This window comes from Mytilus galloprovincialis, chromosome 10 (genome assembly GCF_965363235.1).
Source record: "Mytilus galloprovincialis chromosome 10, xbMytGall1.hap1.1, whole genome shotgun sequence".
Lineage (NCBI taxonomy): Eukaryota > Metazoa > Mollusca > Bivalvia > Mytilida > Mytilidae > Mytilus > Mytilus galloprovincialis.
Window position 1 is genome coordinate 57,019,243 of NC_134847.1, and position 19,844 is coordinate 57,039,086.

Here is a 19,844-nt window from a genome sequence, read left to right on the forward strand (position 1 = left end):
TGCCCCGTGTAAAAAGTTAAGAATCCTTGCAACAACTCTTTGAGGGGTCCGTTGGTGGCCTGTTGCAAGGCAAAATTTCTGTCCCTATCCAATATACCCTCATTTTCCAGTGGCAGTCCAAATTTCCCAGACAATCATCCTAGATGGCCTCTATTACAACAACCTACCTATTTTATTTATTTTGAACTTGTTCTCGTCCTGAATATGCATGAAATATTTGCCACTGGATGTTAAGCAACCAACAATCAATCAATCAATCATAGTTTCTTATGGTGTATTCAGATGTGTGTTTTCTCTCTCTCCAGAAATTCACTGCCAACACCCAATTACAAAACAAGTAAAATATATAAATTTAGGATGTCTATATGCATACAGTAATTATGTTTGAAAGTGGTCACTTTTAGAGAAAGACAACAAATATTACTTTATATAAATTTGATATATATCCACACGCAAAAGAAAATGGATCGACAGTACACCACTTTTTATTTCATAGATGTCAAATGTGTAATGATTATAAAGGTCACATACTTAATGTTAATTGAAGTATGTTTTTTTTTCCCCCAGAATACATGCCTTTATTTGGTTAACAGTACATATTCAAAAGCTGGTTTAATCATCTCAATTAATTTTGTTGAAAATCAAAGAAAATTACCTTATATAACTAAAAACATTATGAAATGAGCAGGAATTTCTATGGATTTGGATAAGCAATAAAACCTAAAATGTCTTAACATTTAGTGTGAAACATTGGTGTTTTAATTAGTGTATTGATTATGTTTATTTTCTATGATGTTGTGTTAAATGCGTAATTAAGCATTAGCTTGGAAATCTTCCTGGAATACTTGTCAAAAACCATTACATGTGCAGTTGGCAGAAAAATCGATCAGCCTGTTCATATCTTTACTAGAGTAGGTAGCATTTACAGTCTTTATCCTATAAAAGCGAGGCCTATAGAGATCAAAATGGGTTAACATCCAGGATCCCGTTGTGTCATATGTAGTTTAATTCTGATGCTTGCCGGAATGGCTTCATGTCCCTAATGACTGTTAGAAGATGTTTAATGTTGACGCAGAATTTGTTGATAACTAAAATGTCAAGGAAATATTGAGCTATTTATTTGAAACTGTGCATTTAATAATGGTTAAAGCTGCAACTTTTTGCACCAGTAGAAAGTTTTGTATCCAATTATTAGATAACAGTTTTAGATGAAAGGTAAATTTGTCATAAATGGCTTACTTCTTGTTACAAACAAGGCTTTTGATGTTAAGAAATTGTTTCAAGGCTTGGCAAAACACATTTTTAACAATAATTTTTTTATTCAAGCACCTGAGTTTGAATGATATCACTGTGTCAAATGTGTATCTAAAAGACTTTCTATTAAGATGATGTAATTAGCTTGATATCACTGTGTCAAATGTGTGTCTAAAAGACTTTCTATAAAGATTATGTAATTACCTAAGTAAGCTCACCTTTTCACCTTTACAATGTTATTACAATGTGAAAGTCACTAATTGTTATATTGATTGTTTGTTTGTTTTTAACGTCCTCAATATCTATTATCCTAATTAGGCATGAAGTATTTGTCGCTGGACATAAAGTTATTCAAGACAATTCTTTGGACTGCACAACAGTTAATTTTCTCATTTGGCATAATTTTTGGTGATTTCGGTAGGATGTCCTCTCCAAACTTTCCTGAGCTTCTTCCATCATTAAAAACGCCTGCCACAAAAAAGCATTATAGAGCTGATAGTGGTGTTAGACACCAATCAATCATGATATTTTAGTGATACTGCCAAATATAAGAAGCAAGAATTTTGGGGTTAAAATTAGAATCATATTGTAATTTATATCCCATTGACATTTTATGCAGAGTTTCGGGCATTACATAACTCTATATTCATATTGAAATGAAATAAAGCCTAAAAAAGGATGTAAGAAATAGTGTTATAGTGCTTGAATAGTAAGCAGCACCACAAGACTTAGTGTTATAGTGCTTGAATAGTAAGCAGCACCACAAGACTTAGTGTTATAGTGCTTGAATAGTAAGCAGCACCACAAGACTTAACAATTTTCTCCTTTAGGCAGTCAATTAGTAACAATTCTGCTTCATCAAATAATATCTTACATGCAATAATGGCTTAGCTGTTATATATTATTGGCTTTTGTCAATTTAACATTGTTTTTTATCACTTGAAAATGATTGAATTGTTTGAAATGTGCGTCTCAGCTGTTGAAAAAAATAACAAGTATTATTTTAAGGTCTTCAAGTGTTAGAACAAATTTACGGATTTTCCTTTTACTCTTTTTGGATTTTCTTCCTATATAGATGAGTGATTCAAGTCAGAATAAGTACTTTTAAGATACTATCTCTTCAAATGGATTACAGAATTTTAAGTTTGACGTCATGCATGCAAATAAAAAGTCTGCCTTTCTAATATTAATTTGAGGTTATTTTAAATAGACATAAGTGTTTTGCAGTATGCTTATTCATTGTTTAAGGAAATCAGTAGAGATTTGCTTATCATAGGGATATAGGAATGAAAGGACACGGTTTAAGATTAAACTTGATTTTATGGATAATACATAAAAATAATTGATTGAAGAATAAAACACTTTACAATTTACAACTTAGTATTTGATTTAAGTTGTGCAATAAAATTAGAGAAACATTAAACGATTAACACCTCCATCATCTGAAGAAGAAAAACTAGTTTATGCTTACAGTAAACCAATTTTTTTTCCTGAAATCTAAAAAAAATTTTGATTTTACAATGGAAACAAACACTAACACCGTACATGGTAAATGTCATTTATATTTCTTCATAATAGTAACACTATGTCACCTATGGACCCCTAACATAGTAATTTAAAGAATCTTATACATGCCAAGAATGTGGCAATCTTCCAACCTGTGGCATCAGATTCCATGTCTATATTTCTTTATAGAGGTTGCTGTTCTTTTATTTGTAGAAGGAAGACAATTTGTTGAACTCTCTGCATACTCTCAGCATGTATCTTACCTCTCAACAAGTAAAGCCCAGATAACCATATTTGTGAACCCATTCAACCTATTGGGAGACTTAACACATACTATTTATAGATATCAATAAGTTTCAGTGGTAAACCCCAAATTAAGATATGAGATATTGTGTTAAATGGAAAAGCAAATTAATGTGATATCATATTATGTCCATAAAACTTTTCTATTCATTCAGAGTATTGGTTTGTTAATGCTGTGTGAATCATTTGATTACTATGACAAATATTTTCCAAGAAAGAAATATCTTTTTCTGGTTGATTGGAAAATTCTTAGGGCTTATATTGTCAATCTTGTTGATTATTTTAATATTTGTCAAAGGCTCAGACGATATTACTCTAGGACAAACTCGTATTAACATACTAAAGTACAAATAGGTATATATGATGTTTAATGTCATTGATGACGAGGGCATCCTGTAGGTGAAAATAATTATTGGGTGAATCAATTGGTCAGAACTCTAGACTTTGATGTAACTTTTTTTCTACTTTCCAAATTTGGACAATGGCAGCTTTTGATATTCATTATTTGACACTTAAAGCACTTTTTTCTTTAATTCTACAGAGGCAATGTTATGTACTCCATAATCCATTTGCCAGTTCACGTTAAATAGTATTTCTGCTAAAAAATGATTAAATTTTTACATCATTTGGTAAAGAAATGCACATATCTTGTGTAAAGCTTGCTAATAATGATCATTTTGTTCAGGAAGAAATTTGATTTTCAGGAAATTGGTAATGTTCTTAAACTTTTTGAAGTGAGAAATTGGAATCCCTGGATGAAACCCCAAGTGTCTGAATTAATCAACAATGTTTAACCAAGCAATCTTTTTCAACCTCACCAAATTATTTTGTACTGTCTAAAGGAAGATGAAATGGCTTCCTATTCAATACAAATCAGATAGATCGACTGAAGTTTGTCGAGAACACTGATTATGTTGACAGCGACAATACATTGTGTCAGTTAAGGGACCTGTTTTGTACTGTCGTCCTGCTATAGAAGATAGAATGTTGTTATATTGAATTAAGTTTGTTCTTAGAAAATGAACAGCTGGTGTTGTCGTCTGCTGAAACTTTCCTAGGTGTCAGTAAATAAGAGTGTTGTGGTCTGCTGAAAATTTTCTAGGTTTCAGTAAATAAGAGTACAAATATTATCAAACAAACAAAAAGGTTTAACAAAGTTAGACTAGTTATCTGATTCATATTATTTTGCAACTTTTTTCAGATGTTTTTTAGATGTCTACTTTTGATGAAGTTGCATTGTTAAATTGCTGTCTAGTAATCCCCACATTTCCTTTATCCACATCGTCGTGTTACAATTGAAAATAATAGCATTTCTAGCAACCAAATGTTTTTGTCAACCACAAAATGCCAGAAATTTTGACTTGTAAGTTACAGTCTGACAGTAACTTTTATACAACAGACTGCATTGCAATCTTAACACTCCAACAGTCTTGTCTTTTATGGGTACTAGTAATACATGTATATATTTTCGCAGTTTGATGGATTTAATAACTTGTTTAGATTTGAATCAAACTGATCATTGACTAATTTGTATTAAATGGTATCGATTACTTCAATATGGTAATATTGAAAGTGTTCATTCATTGAGTATAATTAGGCTCCTCATGTTATTAAAACATTGATGAATTAAATACAGCACATTATTGATTACCACTTCACTAGTTCAATAATTGACAGAGTTTGTTGTGGTGCATTTTCTAAGGTGTTCAAGCCAAAACATATGTTGTGTGATTTACAGAAATTTTAACTTTACTGCACTTTTATTGCACCTCAACACAAAAGACTGATTACAGTACTTCCTCTTTTTTTTCAAACTTTTGATTTCCCCATTAGCAACAGATGTTTCTGACTGTAACATTGTTAAAGTTATATTGTATTATTATATAATAATTCGTGTTTGAATGCTGTTCATTCATATAGAAACCAAACTCTGACGTCAATTGACAAAAAAGCCATGATGGCACTTTTGAAAGTTCAATAGGAATATTTTTAATCGATGAAAAATTTACAAAACACAATAGTTTAACATATTATATCATCAACTCAGTAGTCAGTACTATGGAACTGACATGTTCAGCTTGTAAAACAAACCTTACTTATTGAAAATTGTCTGTTTGTATAAAATCAGAAATTATAAAGAAACTAAGGTATCAATCTAGGCAAAGTTGACCTTATATGAATTTTGGGATTTTTTTTTAGATTTATTTAGGTTATAAAGCTCTACAACTCTTTCAGTTCTTATACATCTCAGACTTTCAAATAAACTGAACTGATTGTTCCTATTAAGTTGAGAGTGACAGTAAAATGCAGAACAGCACTTCAGATCTATATAAATTGTAAAGTACTAGTGTTGTTTTATTTATTTCCTTGTTATCAGTTGCATTTAGAATTTCGAACCCCACATATTATACCCCTTTCTTTGTTCTAATCCATTAGAAGGTTAGAACATAGCTTTACTAAGATTTTAATTTTAATTTCTGGTTTGATATGATAATATGCTAATATCATGCTTTAATTATTTCAGAATCAGAACTTTTATACAGATCAAACCTTACACATCGAGCGAACAGTTTTGCGGCAGATGATAGCTATGGAATTATGGGTGGAAACTTTCCCGCTTTGGAGTTAATGGCTTTATATACTGCCGCTGCCATGCATGATTATGATCATCCAGGCCGTACGAATGCCTTCCTGGTAGCAACAAGTGCACCACAGGTAAATAGCTGTACTATGGTGCTTTGAATAATATAATGAGAGTTTCCTCATTACTGGAAACCCTTTATATATTTCTGCCATACAGATGTAAATTGACAGTTTTGTTGCTTCATTTCAGTCAATCACAGCAAGCAAATTGGAGAATTTTGTCTAAAGCACATTTTATAAACAAAGTCAAATGAAGCAAGACCATGTTAAAACAGATAATCCTAAACTTTAACACAAACCTTTTAAAACAAGATTTGATAGTTTAGGTGCAGGATTTTCTTGCTGTGTCGAAGATTCATTTTGGCCTTTTACTGTATTCTTCTATCTGGTTTGGTTGTCTCTTTGATACATTCCCCATTTCAATTCAATTTTATTCTTGTGAGTTTAGACATAGAAACATTGTATGGGTGAAAACATTTGTGACATTGACCATAAAACATGTGTAGTGTTGATTTCAGTCATTCTCCCTCCTAAAACCTGATGTAGAGGTTTTCAATAAAAACCAAGAACCCTACAAACAGTAAGGCCAAATAAAATATGTGTGATTGGGGTTTGAGTGATCTTCCTAAAAACTATAGCATGATGAATAACTATTGCCATCAGTAAGTTAGATATTTTAATATGGACCATAATAAACAATGGTAAGCTTTATGACCCCGAGTTAGAACTGGTCTAGAAAATCAGCTCATGTCTAATGGGTACCAAAATACTTATAATTAAGTTATGTAAACAAATGAATATTTAACAAATAAATTATATCAGTCAAATAGATTCAATCTATTATGTGTCAATTTTTAAAGTTCTTAATTTTATTCATGGAACTCAAAACTCTGAAGAAAATAAAATGGAAGTTTACATGACCCTGTCAAGATTTATATAACATTCAACAACTAGAGTACTCTATATTATTCATTACTGCCAAACTTTAACTAGAACCAGGTATAATTTCAGATGAGACATTTAATATCAACATTAAATGTGCCCTCACTTAAACTTTGATAATTGGGTGTTTAAGAATCAAGGTAAATAACATTGCAATAGACCAAAAAAACTAAATAAAGCTGTATAATGTCCTACTTTATTATTTCTTTTGTAAGTTGTTTATATGGTTTCATGATTCCAACTCCAATGCAAAATAACCTGAAATTTACCGTAAAGCAAACTCGGTTAAAATGATGTAATCAGAAATGGATGTCAATAATAAAATTGTTAGTTTCTATTGATAATCATATGAAGAAATATTATCGTGGACCCAGATAAATGTCTGTATTTTAACCAATCAGTTCAATGAATTTTGTTAAACACTTGCAAGCTGCTTTTTGACACATATTTATTTATGTTGTTTGATTGACATCTGATATAGTGTCTTGTTTCTTGTTGCCTCCATTACAACTGGTGTAGCTAGACGAGTTGCATATGAATGTCCTTTCATAGTATCTGTTAACTTTTCATTTTAAAGTTTATATGTACAAAGGTTTACTAGATCTCATGGCCTTGTCTTCAGATTACATGTTATACTAATTCTGCACTGGTCTTTGTCTTTTATAGGCTTGCATCATTCATTTTGATATTTAAGCCTTGTCTTTGTGCTGTTGAAACTATTCCCTCCCACTTTGTACTGTAAAGAAGTATTCAAATTCTGCTTATTATTAGAAATTTATATGATTTGTAAACAACAAAGTCCTTTTTCAGCAGTTATTGATAAACTTATTAAGAATTTCCATATTGTAATCAAAAACACTGCAGGTGATCTGATGTTAGAAAGATTTAGATAGATGTCTTGACCAATTTCAGTAGAAAAACATTGATTTTTGATAATTAGGAACTGATATGTAGGAAAAGAAAAACAAGAAAACAGGAAATATTTACAGGCATAACGGGCCTCAACTACCTTAATGAACTACACTGATGCTGATTTAACTAAAAATAGACATGTCCGTCATAAACCAGATGTTTAACGTAAAGAATATATTTATGTTATTGTGCTGTTTATAGCTAATTAACAGATTAAATTTTATGACAAACAAGAAACTTGATGAACTTTTCAGTATAATGATTCTAGTTTTTGCTGATTTTACTTGTGTTAATTAAGGAAGCTCGCTTGTCATGTTTTAGAATTTTGGTTAGATTTTCGGAATCCTCTGGTTTTATCCATTTGAATGCCTTAACAAAATTTGCCCGGTGACCCCCATTTTCTTTTTATAATTCTTTTACATGTATAATGATAAGCTGTCTGTTAAAGTCTTATATAAAATTTTAATTACTTTTTAATAGTTTTTGAAGACTTTAACTTGTCAATGATAAAGCTATGAAGAGTCAAGAGAGAACATTTTCCCGGCAAAATTTCAATGGCTAATATCTCGAAAACAAGCATGGTGACCTATATATTTTTTTTGCTCTTTTGATTCCTTTATTTATCCCCTATCAATATATGCTAGTGTTTTGAAAAGTTAATTACTTTGAAACTGAGAAGCCAGCTCCCTTAAAACTGCTAATATTTTCTACAGGATGTATGCATATTTATAAAACTGCTTACCACATTTTTGACAATACACTTTAAAGTAGTATTACTATTTCATTAAAAATTAACAATGTACTAGTTTCTGTTAACTGTTGTCTGTGGTTGATATCAATGTCAATGAGGTTCTAGCTAGCAGTGTAAAACATTGTTTTGTAGTTGGTGTCTTTAGTGAAGCAGAAACTGAAGACCCTACTAGCACAAATAAGATAATGTTTTAATACTTTCATAACAATTTTTTTGCATTTTAGGCTGTCATGTACAACGATCGGTCAGTATTAGAAAACCATCATGCCGCTGCAGCCTGGAGACTTTTATTAAGTGATCCTAAATGTCTCTTCCTGTCTGCGTTAGAACCTGCAGAATTTAAGAGATTCCGATTCCTTGTAATAGAACTAATCCTGGCAACAGATTTAAAGCGACATTTTGAGATTTTAGCAGAATTTAATGCAAAGGTGAATGAATACAAGTTTAAGAAGTGCTTATATGGGATAGTGTATATATTTTATATCTTGAGAAAAGAAATAGGTTACACATTTCTATGAATGAATCAGAATTTAAAGCAAAATAAAAAAATCTTTTCTTGAAAGGATTATTAGATTTTATATACTGTTGAGTTGGTAGTGGGTTTAGGAATAGGGCTAACACAATTTCATGATTAGAAAATATTTAATATTTACCCTTTTAAAATTGTCCTAAATTTTTGTCCACTTTGCTTTGCTCTGCACTATATATCCAATCATTTGTGATATATACTCTCTCCCCTCTTTAAAAAAAACTGGACCAGACCCTTTGAGTCAAAAAATGATTTGGATGGTCCAATATAAAAGTTTTGTTTCACCTTTAAATACGGGAATTATATTTCAGTAACCTATTTATATAAAACCATTAGGATGATGAGAGAGGAATAATCTTGGTCTACATAATATTGTGGACTAAAATGATTATTGACATATAGTTACTGTCAGTTTCAAAGAGCAGGAGGAAGATGTCGTACATTAAGGCCTTTTTCATCTATTTCGTGATATTGCGATGAAAGAAAATTCAGATTTCTATTTCAAAAGATTCAAGATCATATATCACTCAAACTTCTAATTAAATACTATTAGAAGACATCATAATTTGTTTGATCTTGAGAGTGTTTTTAATAACCAATGTTAGAAAGTTAAAACTTATGTATGTCATCTTTCAAAATGTAACAATGAAATAAAGATATAGAGTAGTACAAAAGTTGTATGTTGGTCATATTTGCAACCTAGATTCCTACCAGACTGGTCAAAGTAAAAATGTAGAATCTTCTTGTCCATATTTTTTTCAGGTTGATGTTTTTTAGTTCTATTGCTTGGACAAACAGTCGTCATGGGATTTTGTTCTTTAGAGGCAATTTTAGTTCCTATAAGACTTATCCTTAGCTCACAAATCAAAACATTAGAACATTAAAAAAAATTCCAAAGATTAGCCAAATTTGGATGTGGTCATCTCTGTTAAAAATGCAAAATGTTTTTTTACTATTTTGATAATTTACAAACATTTAATTTTCTGAAAATTAGGATATTAATGTTGCTTTATGTCATTAACTAAGTATTGAATACTAGCTGTGCTTCAGAAACCTTTGTAATAAAAAAAAAGCCACCACCAGCGTAATTTTATTGTTTTAAGAATATTGAACTTATTTCTATCCAAAGTTAGAATTTCTAATATATCTTACAGGCCAATGATGATGAGGCACCAGGCATTAATTGGACAGTTGAAACTGATCGTCTCCTGGTCATGCAAATGGTCATTAAAATAGCAGATATAAATGGTCCTGCTAAAACTTGGAAACTTCACCATGATTGGACAACTAGAATATCAGAGGAGTTTTATGAACAGGTCTGTAATCAGTGTAGACGTTTAGTTAAATAATCTGTTTGTATCACCTATAAAAGTAGAGGGTAATAATCTGTTTGTATCCCCTATAATAGTAGAGGGTAATAATCTGTTTGTATCACCTATAATAGTAGAGGGTAATAATCTGTTTGTATCCCCTATAATAGTAGAGGGTAATAATCTGTTTGTATCCCCTATAATAGTAGAGGGTAATAATCTGTTTGTACCCCCTATAATAGTAGAGGATAATAATCTGTTTGTATCCCCTATAATAGTAGAGGGTAATAATCTGTTTGTATCCCCTATAATAGTAGAGGGTAATAATCTGTTTGTATCCCCTATAATAGTAGAGGGTAATAATCTGTTTGTATCCCCTATAATAGTAGAGGGTAATAATCTGTTTGTATCCCCTATAATAGTAGAGGATAATAATCTGTTTGTATCCCCTATAATAGTAGAGGGTATTTTGTTTTCATGTTTGTCTATTCATAAGTTTCTCTGTTAGTCATCTAATATCAGGATAAAGTTTTTGGTTAAGTTAGTTTATAAATCATATGCCAAATTGACCCTCTACTTCATGGTTCACTAAACATGGAACTGATATAGTGAAACCAGGTTGTTCTTTAGATAAAAGATTAAATGGAAGATATCAAGGGAACATTCCAAAAAATTAAAGTCAAGATATTGTTGAAGGCTGTACTGTGACTTATAGTTGTTAACTTCTGTGTCATTTGGTCTCTTGTGGAGAGTTAAATTGTCTTGTTGGCAATCATACCACATCTTCTTATTTATATTAACAACACGGTGGCTACAAACAAAAGGCAAAAAAAAAAAAAAAAACATGTTCATGAAACTACATTTAAAACTGAAGACTGCTACACAAACCAGACCATAGTTTGGGGGTTATCTCAGATGCTCTGGGAGAGCAAGCAGACCCTTATCCAGTAGTGGCAGGTAGTTCAATATCAATTCAATATCAATTCATGGCCATATTATTATCAGATGTGTGCACTGCTTACTGAAAAGGAAAATTTAATAGAGCAAGCAGGGCATGGTGCCATAAGGACATGTTTCTTGTTTTTCTAGTTTTAAATTGTAATATAGTGAACTACAACTTCCTTTACTTGGCATCTCCTTAGTAACAGTTCTTTTCTCGGTACTGCAGATTTAATTTTCACTTTTTGAGAAAATGAAAAAAAATGGAATGATTTAGATTTCATTCATGTTCTATAATGTACATTGCAAATCTTTAGCTTTTCCAGTAAAGGTCTTAATGAAATGAGATAGCAGTGTTAATGTTTAAAATGTGTCCTGGGGCCTTGGTGGCCAAGTAGTATAAGTAGTTCTACTACTGGTTAAAATACCAACAATCAATAAAATGTGTCGTACAAAAGTACTTTATAGTTTGAGAAGATAAATAGGGACAAAATGAAAACATATAATCTTGATTGAATATGAAATACTAAAATGACTTCCGAGTAACAACATAATAACAGTGGAAGATGAATGAAGTTGTAAATAACATTATAAATTAAACTCAAACCACTATGCTGAGAATTCTGTTGATTCATTTCACTGACAGGCTGAAATTAGTTCTTCAGACCTTTAAGGAAGTGTTTTAATGGCATGGAATACTAACCATTAATTACACATCAGAAAAGAAAAAAAATTGTCACCTTTTAGATAGCTTCATTGCAACTTATGATAAAAACGAACTTTATATCTGGTTTCCAAGATATGTCTTTGACATTGTGTGGGGGAAAATGATCTTTTCTATGTATAATACTTAGAGGAAAGCTGTAGATATCAATAACTAGATTTAGCATTCATTTGTTCTCATTATATTGTCATTAGTGGGCTGTTAACCTTATGTAATGTCTTTTGGTGTGACTTTACTGTACTTGAATGTTGCAGATTTAGGTTTTGTGAACATGCAAAGATTTGTTGGAAAGACAGACGTATATTCATAATACATTATAATCATCATTATATAATGCATTTAAGCTTAATTTTGTTAAATCTATTATAAAGATAACCAAAATTTCATCTACCCATAGTTTTCAATATTTTGACTTTAACCAATCAAAATAAAGATTACAAACATGATTGGATAAGGAGGCCTATTGATTTGTACCCTGTATTTAAAACTGTTTTTATATTACAGGGAGATGAAGAAGCCAGATTGGGGATGCCAATTTCTCCATATATGGACAGAAAGATTCCTCAGCTAGCTAAGTTACAGGAAACTTTCATAAACCATTTAGTGGCGCCACTGTGTAATGCCTTAGTAACAGCTGGTCTGTTGCCAGGGACATGGGTGGATGAACCTGACAGTGATGGGGATGGTAAGTTTGGTAACTGTGACATTTCAAATAAATCAGAATTGAATTTTAGTTAAGACTGTGCTAAATCACTTTCTTTTTTATTTTAACTGACAAAATCTCTATTCAAATCTCATAATCCTGTAACTGCATAATAACATAAAAATATAGAGATGAGCTTTGGTTGCAAACGAGACAACTATCGCTTAAGTTCAAATAAAGGGGATGTAAGCAATTATAGGCCACTGGTAGATATGTTTCATGCAAAAGAAAAACATAATGAAAAAGCAAACCTTCTGCTAATATTGTACTGTGGAGATTTACAGACAAAGTTCACTACTATTTAAGTTTATTTATTATTCTCCTGCAGTTGGATGCTTTATCCCCAGCCCAAGTGTTCACACTCTTCAAATGTTTTGTGAATATGTGTTTTATTTAAGAATCAACTACTTGGGTATCTACTATCATACTGGGAATGCTATTCCATTTATGTCAGATAAACATGCTAAATATTTCATTGTGGTCCAATGAATTTGAATACTGATATCAGATTCATGAGATTAAGAATTATTTGATACATGCAGCAATATGGCAGCTAATTGCTAGTTACTGTAAATTCAGAAATCATTTCAATGTTTTTATTATTGCGAATATTGCAACAGGGTTATAATCGCAATAACTTAAACTTCTTAATTGAATTAAACAGGATTTTTTTCAATATTGCAAAAATGAGAATCGTATTTTAGTCTTAAATGACAAAATCGCAATAATAAATGCATGCAATAATTCCTGAATTTTCAGTATTGTTATTATTATTATTTGTTATTTTGATGTAAAGTAGAAGAAATATGACTGTGTTTTGTTTATTTTAGTTTCCGGACATTCAGATACAGAGATATGTGACATCACAGGTGAAGATAATGAAGATGATAATGAGGAAGATCATGAAACAGGTAAATATATACACAAAATCGCCTTATTTTTCTACCCAAAAAAGGGGTTATTATTCCCACAAATCAGGTTATTATTCACAGTTAATCTTTCCCCAAAAACGGGTTAATATTTCCATAAAAACAGGTTAATATTTCCACAAAAACAGGTTAATATTTCCACAAAACAGGTTAATATTTCCATAAAAACAGGTTAATATTTCCACAAAACAGGTTAATATTTCCATAAAAACAGGTTAATATTTCCACAAAAACAGGTTAATATTTCCACAAAAACAGGTTAATATTTCCATAAAAACAGGTTAATATTTCCACAAAAACAGGTTAATATTTCCACAAAAACGTAAATATGGCAACAAAAAACTTGTGAATGTTCCAACAAAAAGACAGGTAAATTATCTAATAAAAACTGAATTATCTAATAAATCTAATAAAAACTGGTTATTATTCCCACAAAAAAGGTGAGTTTTTACACTAAAACAGGTAATTATTCCCAGTTAAATATTTCCTCAGAAGGTTAATAATATTCCTATGACAAACGTGTTAATTTTTCCAACAAAAATAGGCATATTCAAACAAAAATAGGTAAATACTCCAACAAACAGGCCAATAATATTATAACAAAAAAAAAAACATGCAAATATCCCAACAATAAGGTATATAATATTACTACAAAAAACAAACAAATAATATTCTTATAAAAAAAAAACAGACAAATATTATTCTAACAAAAAAAAAAAACAACAGACAAATGATATTCTTTCAAAAAAAAAACCAGTGAATATTCTACTAAACATGTAACTACTCGCACAAAAAAAGATAAAAAGGTAAAATATAGTACTATCTATTTTTAGCTCACCAGGCCGAAAGGCCAAGTGAGCTTTTCTCATCACTTGGCATCCGGCGTCCATCGTCGTCAGTCGTCGTCGTCGTCGTCGTCCTGCGTTAACTTTTACAAAAATCTTCTCCTCTGAAACTACTGGGCCAAATTTAACCAAACTTGGCCACAATCATCATTGGGGTATCTAGTTTAAAAATATGTCCGGTGACCCGGCCAACCAACCAAGATGGCCGCCATGGCTAAAAATAGAACATAGGGGTAAAATGCAGTTTTTGGCTTATAACTCAAAAACCAAAGCATTTAGAGCAAATCTGACAGGGGTAATATTGTTCATCAGGTCAAGATCTATCTGCCCTGAAATTTTCAGATGAATCGAACATTTCATTGTTGGGTTGCTGCCCCTGAAATGGTAATTTTAAGGAAATTTTGCTGTTTTTGGTTATTATCTTGAATATTATTATAGATAGAGATAAACTGTAAACAGCAATAATGTTCAGCAAAGTAAGATCTACAAATAAGTCAACATGACCAAAATGGTCAGTTGACCACTTTAGGAGTTATTGCCCTTTATAGTCAATTTTTAACCATTTTTCGTAAATCTTAGTAATCTTTTAGAAAAATCTTCTCTGAAACTACTGGGCCAAATTTAACCAAACTTGGCCATAATCATCATTGGGGTATCTAGTTAAAAAAATGTGTCCGGTGACCCGCCTAATCAACCAAGATGGCCGCCATGGCTAAAAAATAGAACATAGGGGTAACATGCAGTTTTTGGCTTATAACTCAAAAACCAAAGCATTTAGAGCAAATCTGACATAGGGGTAAAATTGTTCATCAGGTCAAGTTCTATCTGCCCTGAAATTTTCAGATGAATCGGACATTCCGTTGTTGGGTTGCTGCCCCTGAAATGGTAATTTTAAGGAAATTTTGCTGTTTTTGGTTATTATCTTGAATATTATTATAGATAGAGATAAACTGTAAACAGCAATAATGTTCAGCAAAGTAAGATCTACAAATAAGTCAACATGACCAAAATGGTCAGTTGACCACTTTAGGAGTTATTGCCCTTTATAGTCAATTTTTAACCATTTTTCGTAAATCTTAGTAATCTTTTAGAAAAATCTTCTCTGAAACTACTGGGCCAAATTTAACCAAACTTGGCCATAATCATCATTGGGGTATCTAGTTTAAAAAATGTGTCCGGTGACCCGCCTAATCAACCAAGATGGCCGCCATGGCTAAAAAATAGAACATAGGGGTAACATGCAGTTTTTGGCTTATAACTCAAAAACCAAAGCATTTAGAGCAAATCTGACATAGGGGTAAAATTGTTCATCAGGTCAAGTTCTATCTGCCCTGAAATTTTCAGATGAATCGGACATTCCGTTGTTGGGTTGCTGCCCCTGAAATGGTAATTTTAAGGAAATTTTGCTGTTTTTGGTTATTATCTTGAATATTATTATAGATAGAGATAAACTGTAAACAGCAATAATGTTCAGCAAAGTAAGATCTACAAATAAGTCAACATGACCAAAATGGTCAGTTGACCACTTTAGGAGTTATTGCCCTTTATAGTCAATTTTTAACCATTTTTCGTAAATCTTAGTAATCTTTTAGAAAAATCTTCTCTGAAACTACTGGGCCAAATTTAACCAAACTTGGCCATAATCATCATTGGGGTATCTAGTTTAAAAAATGTGTCCGGTGACCCGCCTAATCAACCAAGATGGCCGCCATGGCTAAAAAATAGAACATAGGGGTAACATGCAGTTTTTGGCTTATAACTCAAAAACCAAAGCATTTAGAGCAAATCTGACATAGGGGTAAAATTGTTCATCAGGTCAAGATCTAACTGCCCTGAAATTTTCAGATGAATCGGACATTCCGTTGTTGGGTTGCTGCCCCTGAAATGGTAATTTTAAGGAAATTTTGCTATTTTTGGTTATTATCTTGAATATTATTTTAGATAGAGATAAACTGTAAACAACAATAATGTTCAGCAAAGTAAGAACTACAAATAAGTCAACATGACCAAAATGGTCAGTTGACCACTTTAGGAGTTATTGCCCTTTATAGTCAATTTTTAACCATTTTTCGTAAATCTTAGTAATCTTTTAGAAAAATCTTCTCCTCTGAAACTACTGGGCCAAATTTAACCAAACTTGGCCATAATCATCATTGGGGTATCTAGTTAAAAAAATGTGTCCGGTGACCCGCCTAATCAACCAAGATGGCCGCCATGGCTAAAAATAGCTACATAGGGGTAAAATGCAGTTTTTGGCTTATAACTCAAAAACCAAAGCATTTAGAGCATATCTGACAGAGTAAAATTGTTCATCAGGTCAAGATCTATCTGCCCTGAAATTTTCAGATGAATCGGACATTCCGTTGTTGGGTTGCTGCCCCTGAAATGGTAATTTTAAGGAAATTTTGCTGTTTTTGGTTATTATCTTGAATATTATTATAGATAGAGATAAACTGTAAACAGCAATAATGTTCAGCAAAGTAAGATCTACAAATAAGTCAACATGACCAAAATGGTCAGTTGATTTAACCATTTTTCGTAAATCTTAGTAATCTTTTAGAAAAATCTTCTCCTCTGAAACTACTGGGCCAAATTTAACCAAACTTGGCCATAATCATCATTGGGGTATCTAGTTAAAAAAATGTGTCCGGTAACTCGGCCAACAAACCAAGATGGCCGCCATGGCTAAAAATAGAACATGGGGGTAAAATGCAGTTTTTGGCTTATAACTCAAAAACCAAAGCATTAAGAGCAAATCTGACAGGAAGTAAAATTGTTGATCAGGTCACGATCTATCTGCCCTGGAATTTTCAGATGAATCAGATAATCGGTTGTTAGGTTTCTGCCCCTGAATTGGTAATTTTGAGGAAATTTTGCTGTTTTTTTGTTATTATCTTGAATATTATTATAGATAGAGATAAACTGTAAACAGCAATAATGAACAGCAAAGTAAGAACTAAAAATAAGTCAGTATGACCAAAATAGTCAATTGACCCCCTAAGGAGTTATTGCCCTTCATAGTCAATTTTTAACAATTTTCTTAAAATTTGAAGATTTTCAATAACATTTTCCACAGAAAGTACTGTTATAGATAGAGATAATTGTAAGCAGCAAGAATGTTTAGTAAAGTAAGATCTACAAACACATCACCATCACCAAAACACAATTTTGTCATGAATCCATCTGTGTCCATTGTTTAATATTCACATAGACCAAGGTGAGCGACACAGGCTCTTTAGAGCCTCTAGTTAGTAATAATTGTTATCACCATAACATTGGAAAATAAAATAAAAATATTTGTCTTTTTTTAGAAGCCATAAACCACCCAAAAATTAAAAGGAAACCAAGGAAAGTTAATTGCCTATTGACAAAGAACATGAAAGAAAATCATGAATTCTGGGTAGCTAGGATAAAAGAAGAAGAACTACAAAAGTCTGCATCTGAAATAAAATCTGAAAAACAGGTATGTTAAAGTTTTTTTCAAGTTTATTTTTAGATTTATGAAATTGAATGAACAGAGAAAGCAACCTAACAAAATAATTAGATAAAGATAATGGAATCCTTTTTACAACAGCGTAGACAACCTCAATACTTAAGTTGGTAAAAATACTGAATCATTTACCTTTAACATGTTTGTCATCAGCTATCTGTTTTGTCTAAGCTGTTATGAAAATGATTGTATATATACTTTCAAAAATGTTACTGAAAACAGGGCAACAGAAAATGTTTTTATCTATATTATTTTTTTTGTCTCGCATCATCATCATGTTTTTGAATATAATTCAGGTCTTCTAAAACTTCTTATGTTAATATGTCTATGTATTAATGGTAAAGTAAAATGACTTGTTTAATTGGGAAACATCAGGGTTTTTTGGCACGGCAGTTTGAATTCTAAGGTGCCAAGAAGAAAGCAAAGTAAATTAAGACATGAATTACACTATATCTCATGCTATACATTGAGCAAAATGTTCATGAGAACAAAACATGAATAATAGAAAACCTCACAGAAGGACATTTAAAGTTGAGGCAAAAACATTGAACAAAAAGAGCCCTGAACAATCTGAACTTCAACATTTGGTTTAACTGTTGGATATTTTATATGGAATAAGCACTATCTGGTTTTATTCCACGAATTATTGCATTTGTATTTTGAAAGCACCCTCATCTTATGTTATTAAATGAACAACATATATACTTAATATTTTGATTTTTATTTTCTCTCCAGGAGAGCGAAATGGAACCAATAAAAGAGGAGACAGAATCTCCCCATTCTGCAAACAGTTCTCCCAGTGCTCCAAGTACTCCAACACGACAAAAAAAGGACGAGAAATGACAAAATACTCAAAAATATACCAAAGGAAATTAGGTTTTTTTTGCGATAAAAACTTTACCAATTAGATATATACAAATATTTAATAGAAGTGTTGACTCAGCTTGATCTCTGCTGACTTTGTATCATTGTTTCTGTCATGTCTGCCATTTACTCAAGCAGACAACACGTAGAATAGAGCATAAGATGAGATATCAACATTAAAGAAAAATTTCCAGACACAAGGAAATTTCATAATTGTAGAGAAAAATATTTTCACGGGTCATAAACGTGTATGTATGTATTCTCTATATACGCCTCCTTTCTAGGAGCACCACCAAGAGTTAAGGTGTAAAGGACGACATATCCGTTTCAAGAAACTAGTTTTGTGCAGAATCATTGATTACATAGATTTATTATATGTATGTTGGTTCCAGTAATGTATATATTGTTATAAGATTTCAATACAGATACTTGTTACAGATGTGAAAATCTGATCTTATGGTCAATAGATGTTGTCTGGTGGCTACACATCAATGGTGGCCAATATAAATATTTTGTTTTAACAGAAGTTTCTTGCATTGTTTTATGATTTATTGAAAAGGAGAAATAGTTCTAGAAGTGAAAAAAACTAAGAGCTAGACAGTTAAGACTCAGTTGTTTATTTTTCATATGTTTGCCATATTCTGCATTTAATTGATTCATGTTCTGTTTATGACTGTTGAAGGGAGATAAATCTTGCTCATATTATATTACAATTAATTCCAAATTTGTGTCTTTTCTGCCTGGAACAGTTTGTTGGGAACATTTCCATTTAGATCTTCAGTCATTCATAGGTAAGGGATACTCCTGATTCTGTGTCCAGAGATATATATATATAATATATATATTGAAATAAATAGACTAATTGAATAAATTAAATTTTCCTAGTTTGAAAAATAAGATATTTTACCTCCCCCTTTTTCATATGTTATAATTGAAAACTGAGTTCATATTATTGTTCAAGATTCATTATATTGATAAAGAAGAGTTGATAAACTGTATGACTGTCATGCCGCTGTTAATAATGAACGATAAACAAAATAGAGGGGGAAAATTGATTGTCATTTTATATATTAATTATGGATAATAAATGAAACTTGTTTAATATAAAGCTGTTCTGGGTAGAAAGTTTTAATCATATAAATCTAAATGCTGAAATTTGGTGCTATACTCTATGTTATATCTACTTTTAGTCAGAGCACC

General features: G+C 31.4%; 1 protein-coding gene across 3 annotated transcripts in view; it reads left to right on the top strand.

Annotated features, from left to right (window-relative positions):
* LOC143047923 (cGMP-inhibited 3',5'-cyclic phosphodiesterase 3A-like) overlaps positions 1 to 19,403 on the top strand; it is a 106,549-nt gene extending 87,146 nt beyond the window's left edge. For all 3 annotated transcript variants that reach the window (XM_076221269.1, XM_076221270.1, XM_076221271.1), the window contains exons 7-13: positions 5,588 to 5,778; positions 8,536 to 8,739; positions 9,995 to 10,156; positions 12,318 to 12,498; positions 13,347 to 13,427; positions 17,602 to 17,753; positions 18,516 to 19,403. In XM_076221269.1, the coding sequence (XP_076077384.1) occupies positions 5,588 to 5,778; positions 8,536 to 8,739; positions 9,995 to 10,156; positions 12,318 to 12,498; positions 13,347 to 13,427; positions 17,602 to 17,753; positions 18,516 to 18,623 (1,079 nt within the window). In that variant the 3' untranslated portion in view covers positions 18,624 to 19,403. The remainder of the gene's footprint in view (positions 1 to 5,587; positions 5,779 to 8,535; positions 8,740 to 9,994; positions 10,157 to 12,317; positions 12,499 to 13,346; positions 13,428 to 17,601; positions 17,754 to 18,515) is intronic.
* Positions 19,404 to 19,844: the final 441 nt, after the last annotated feature.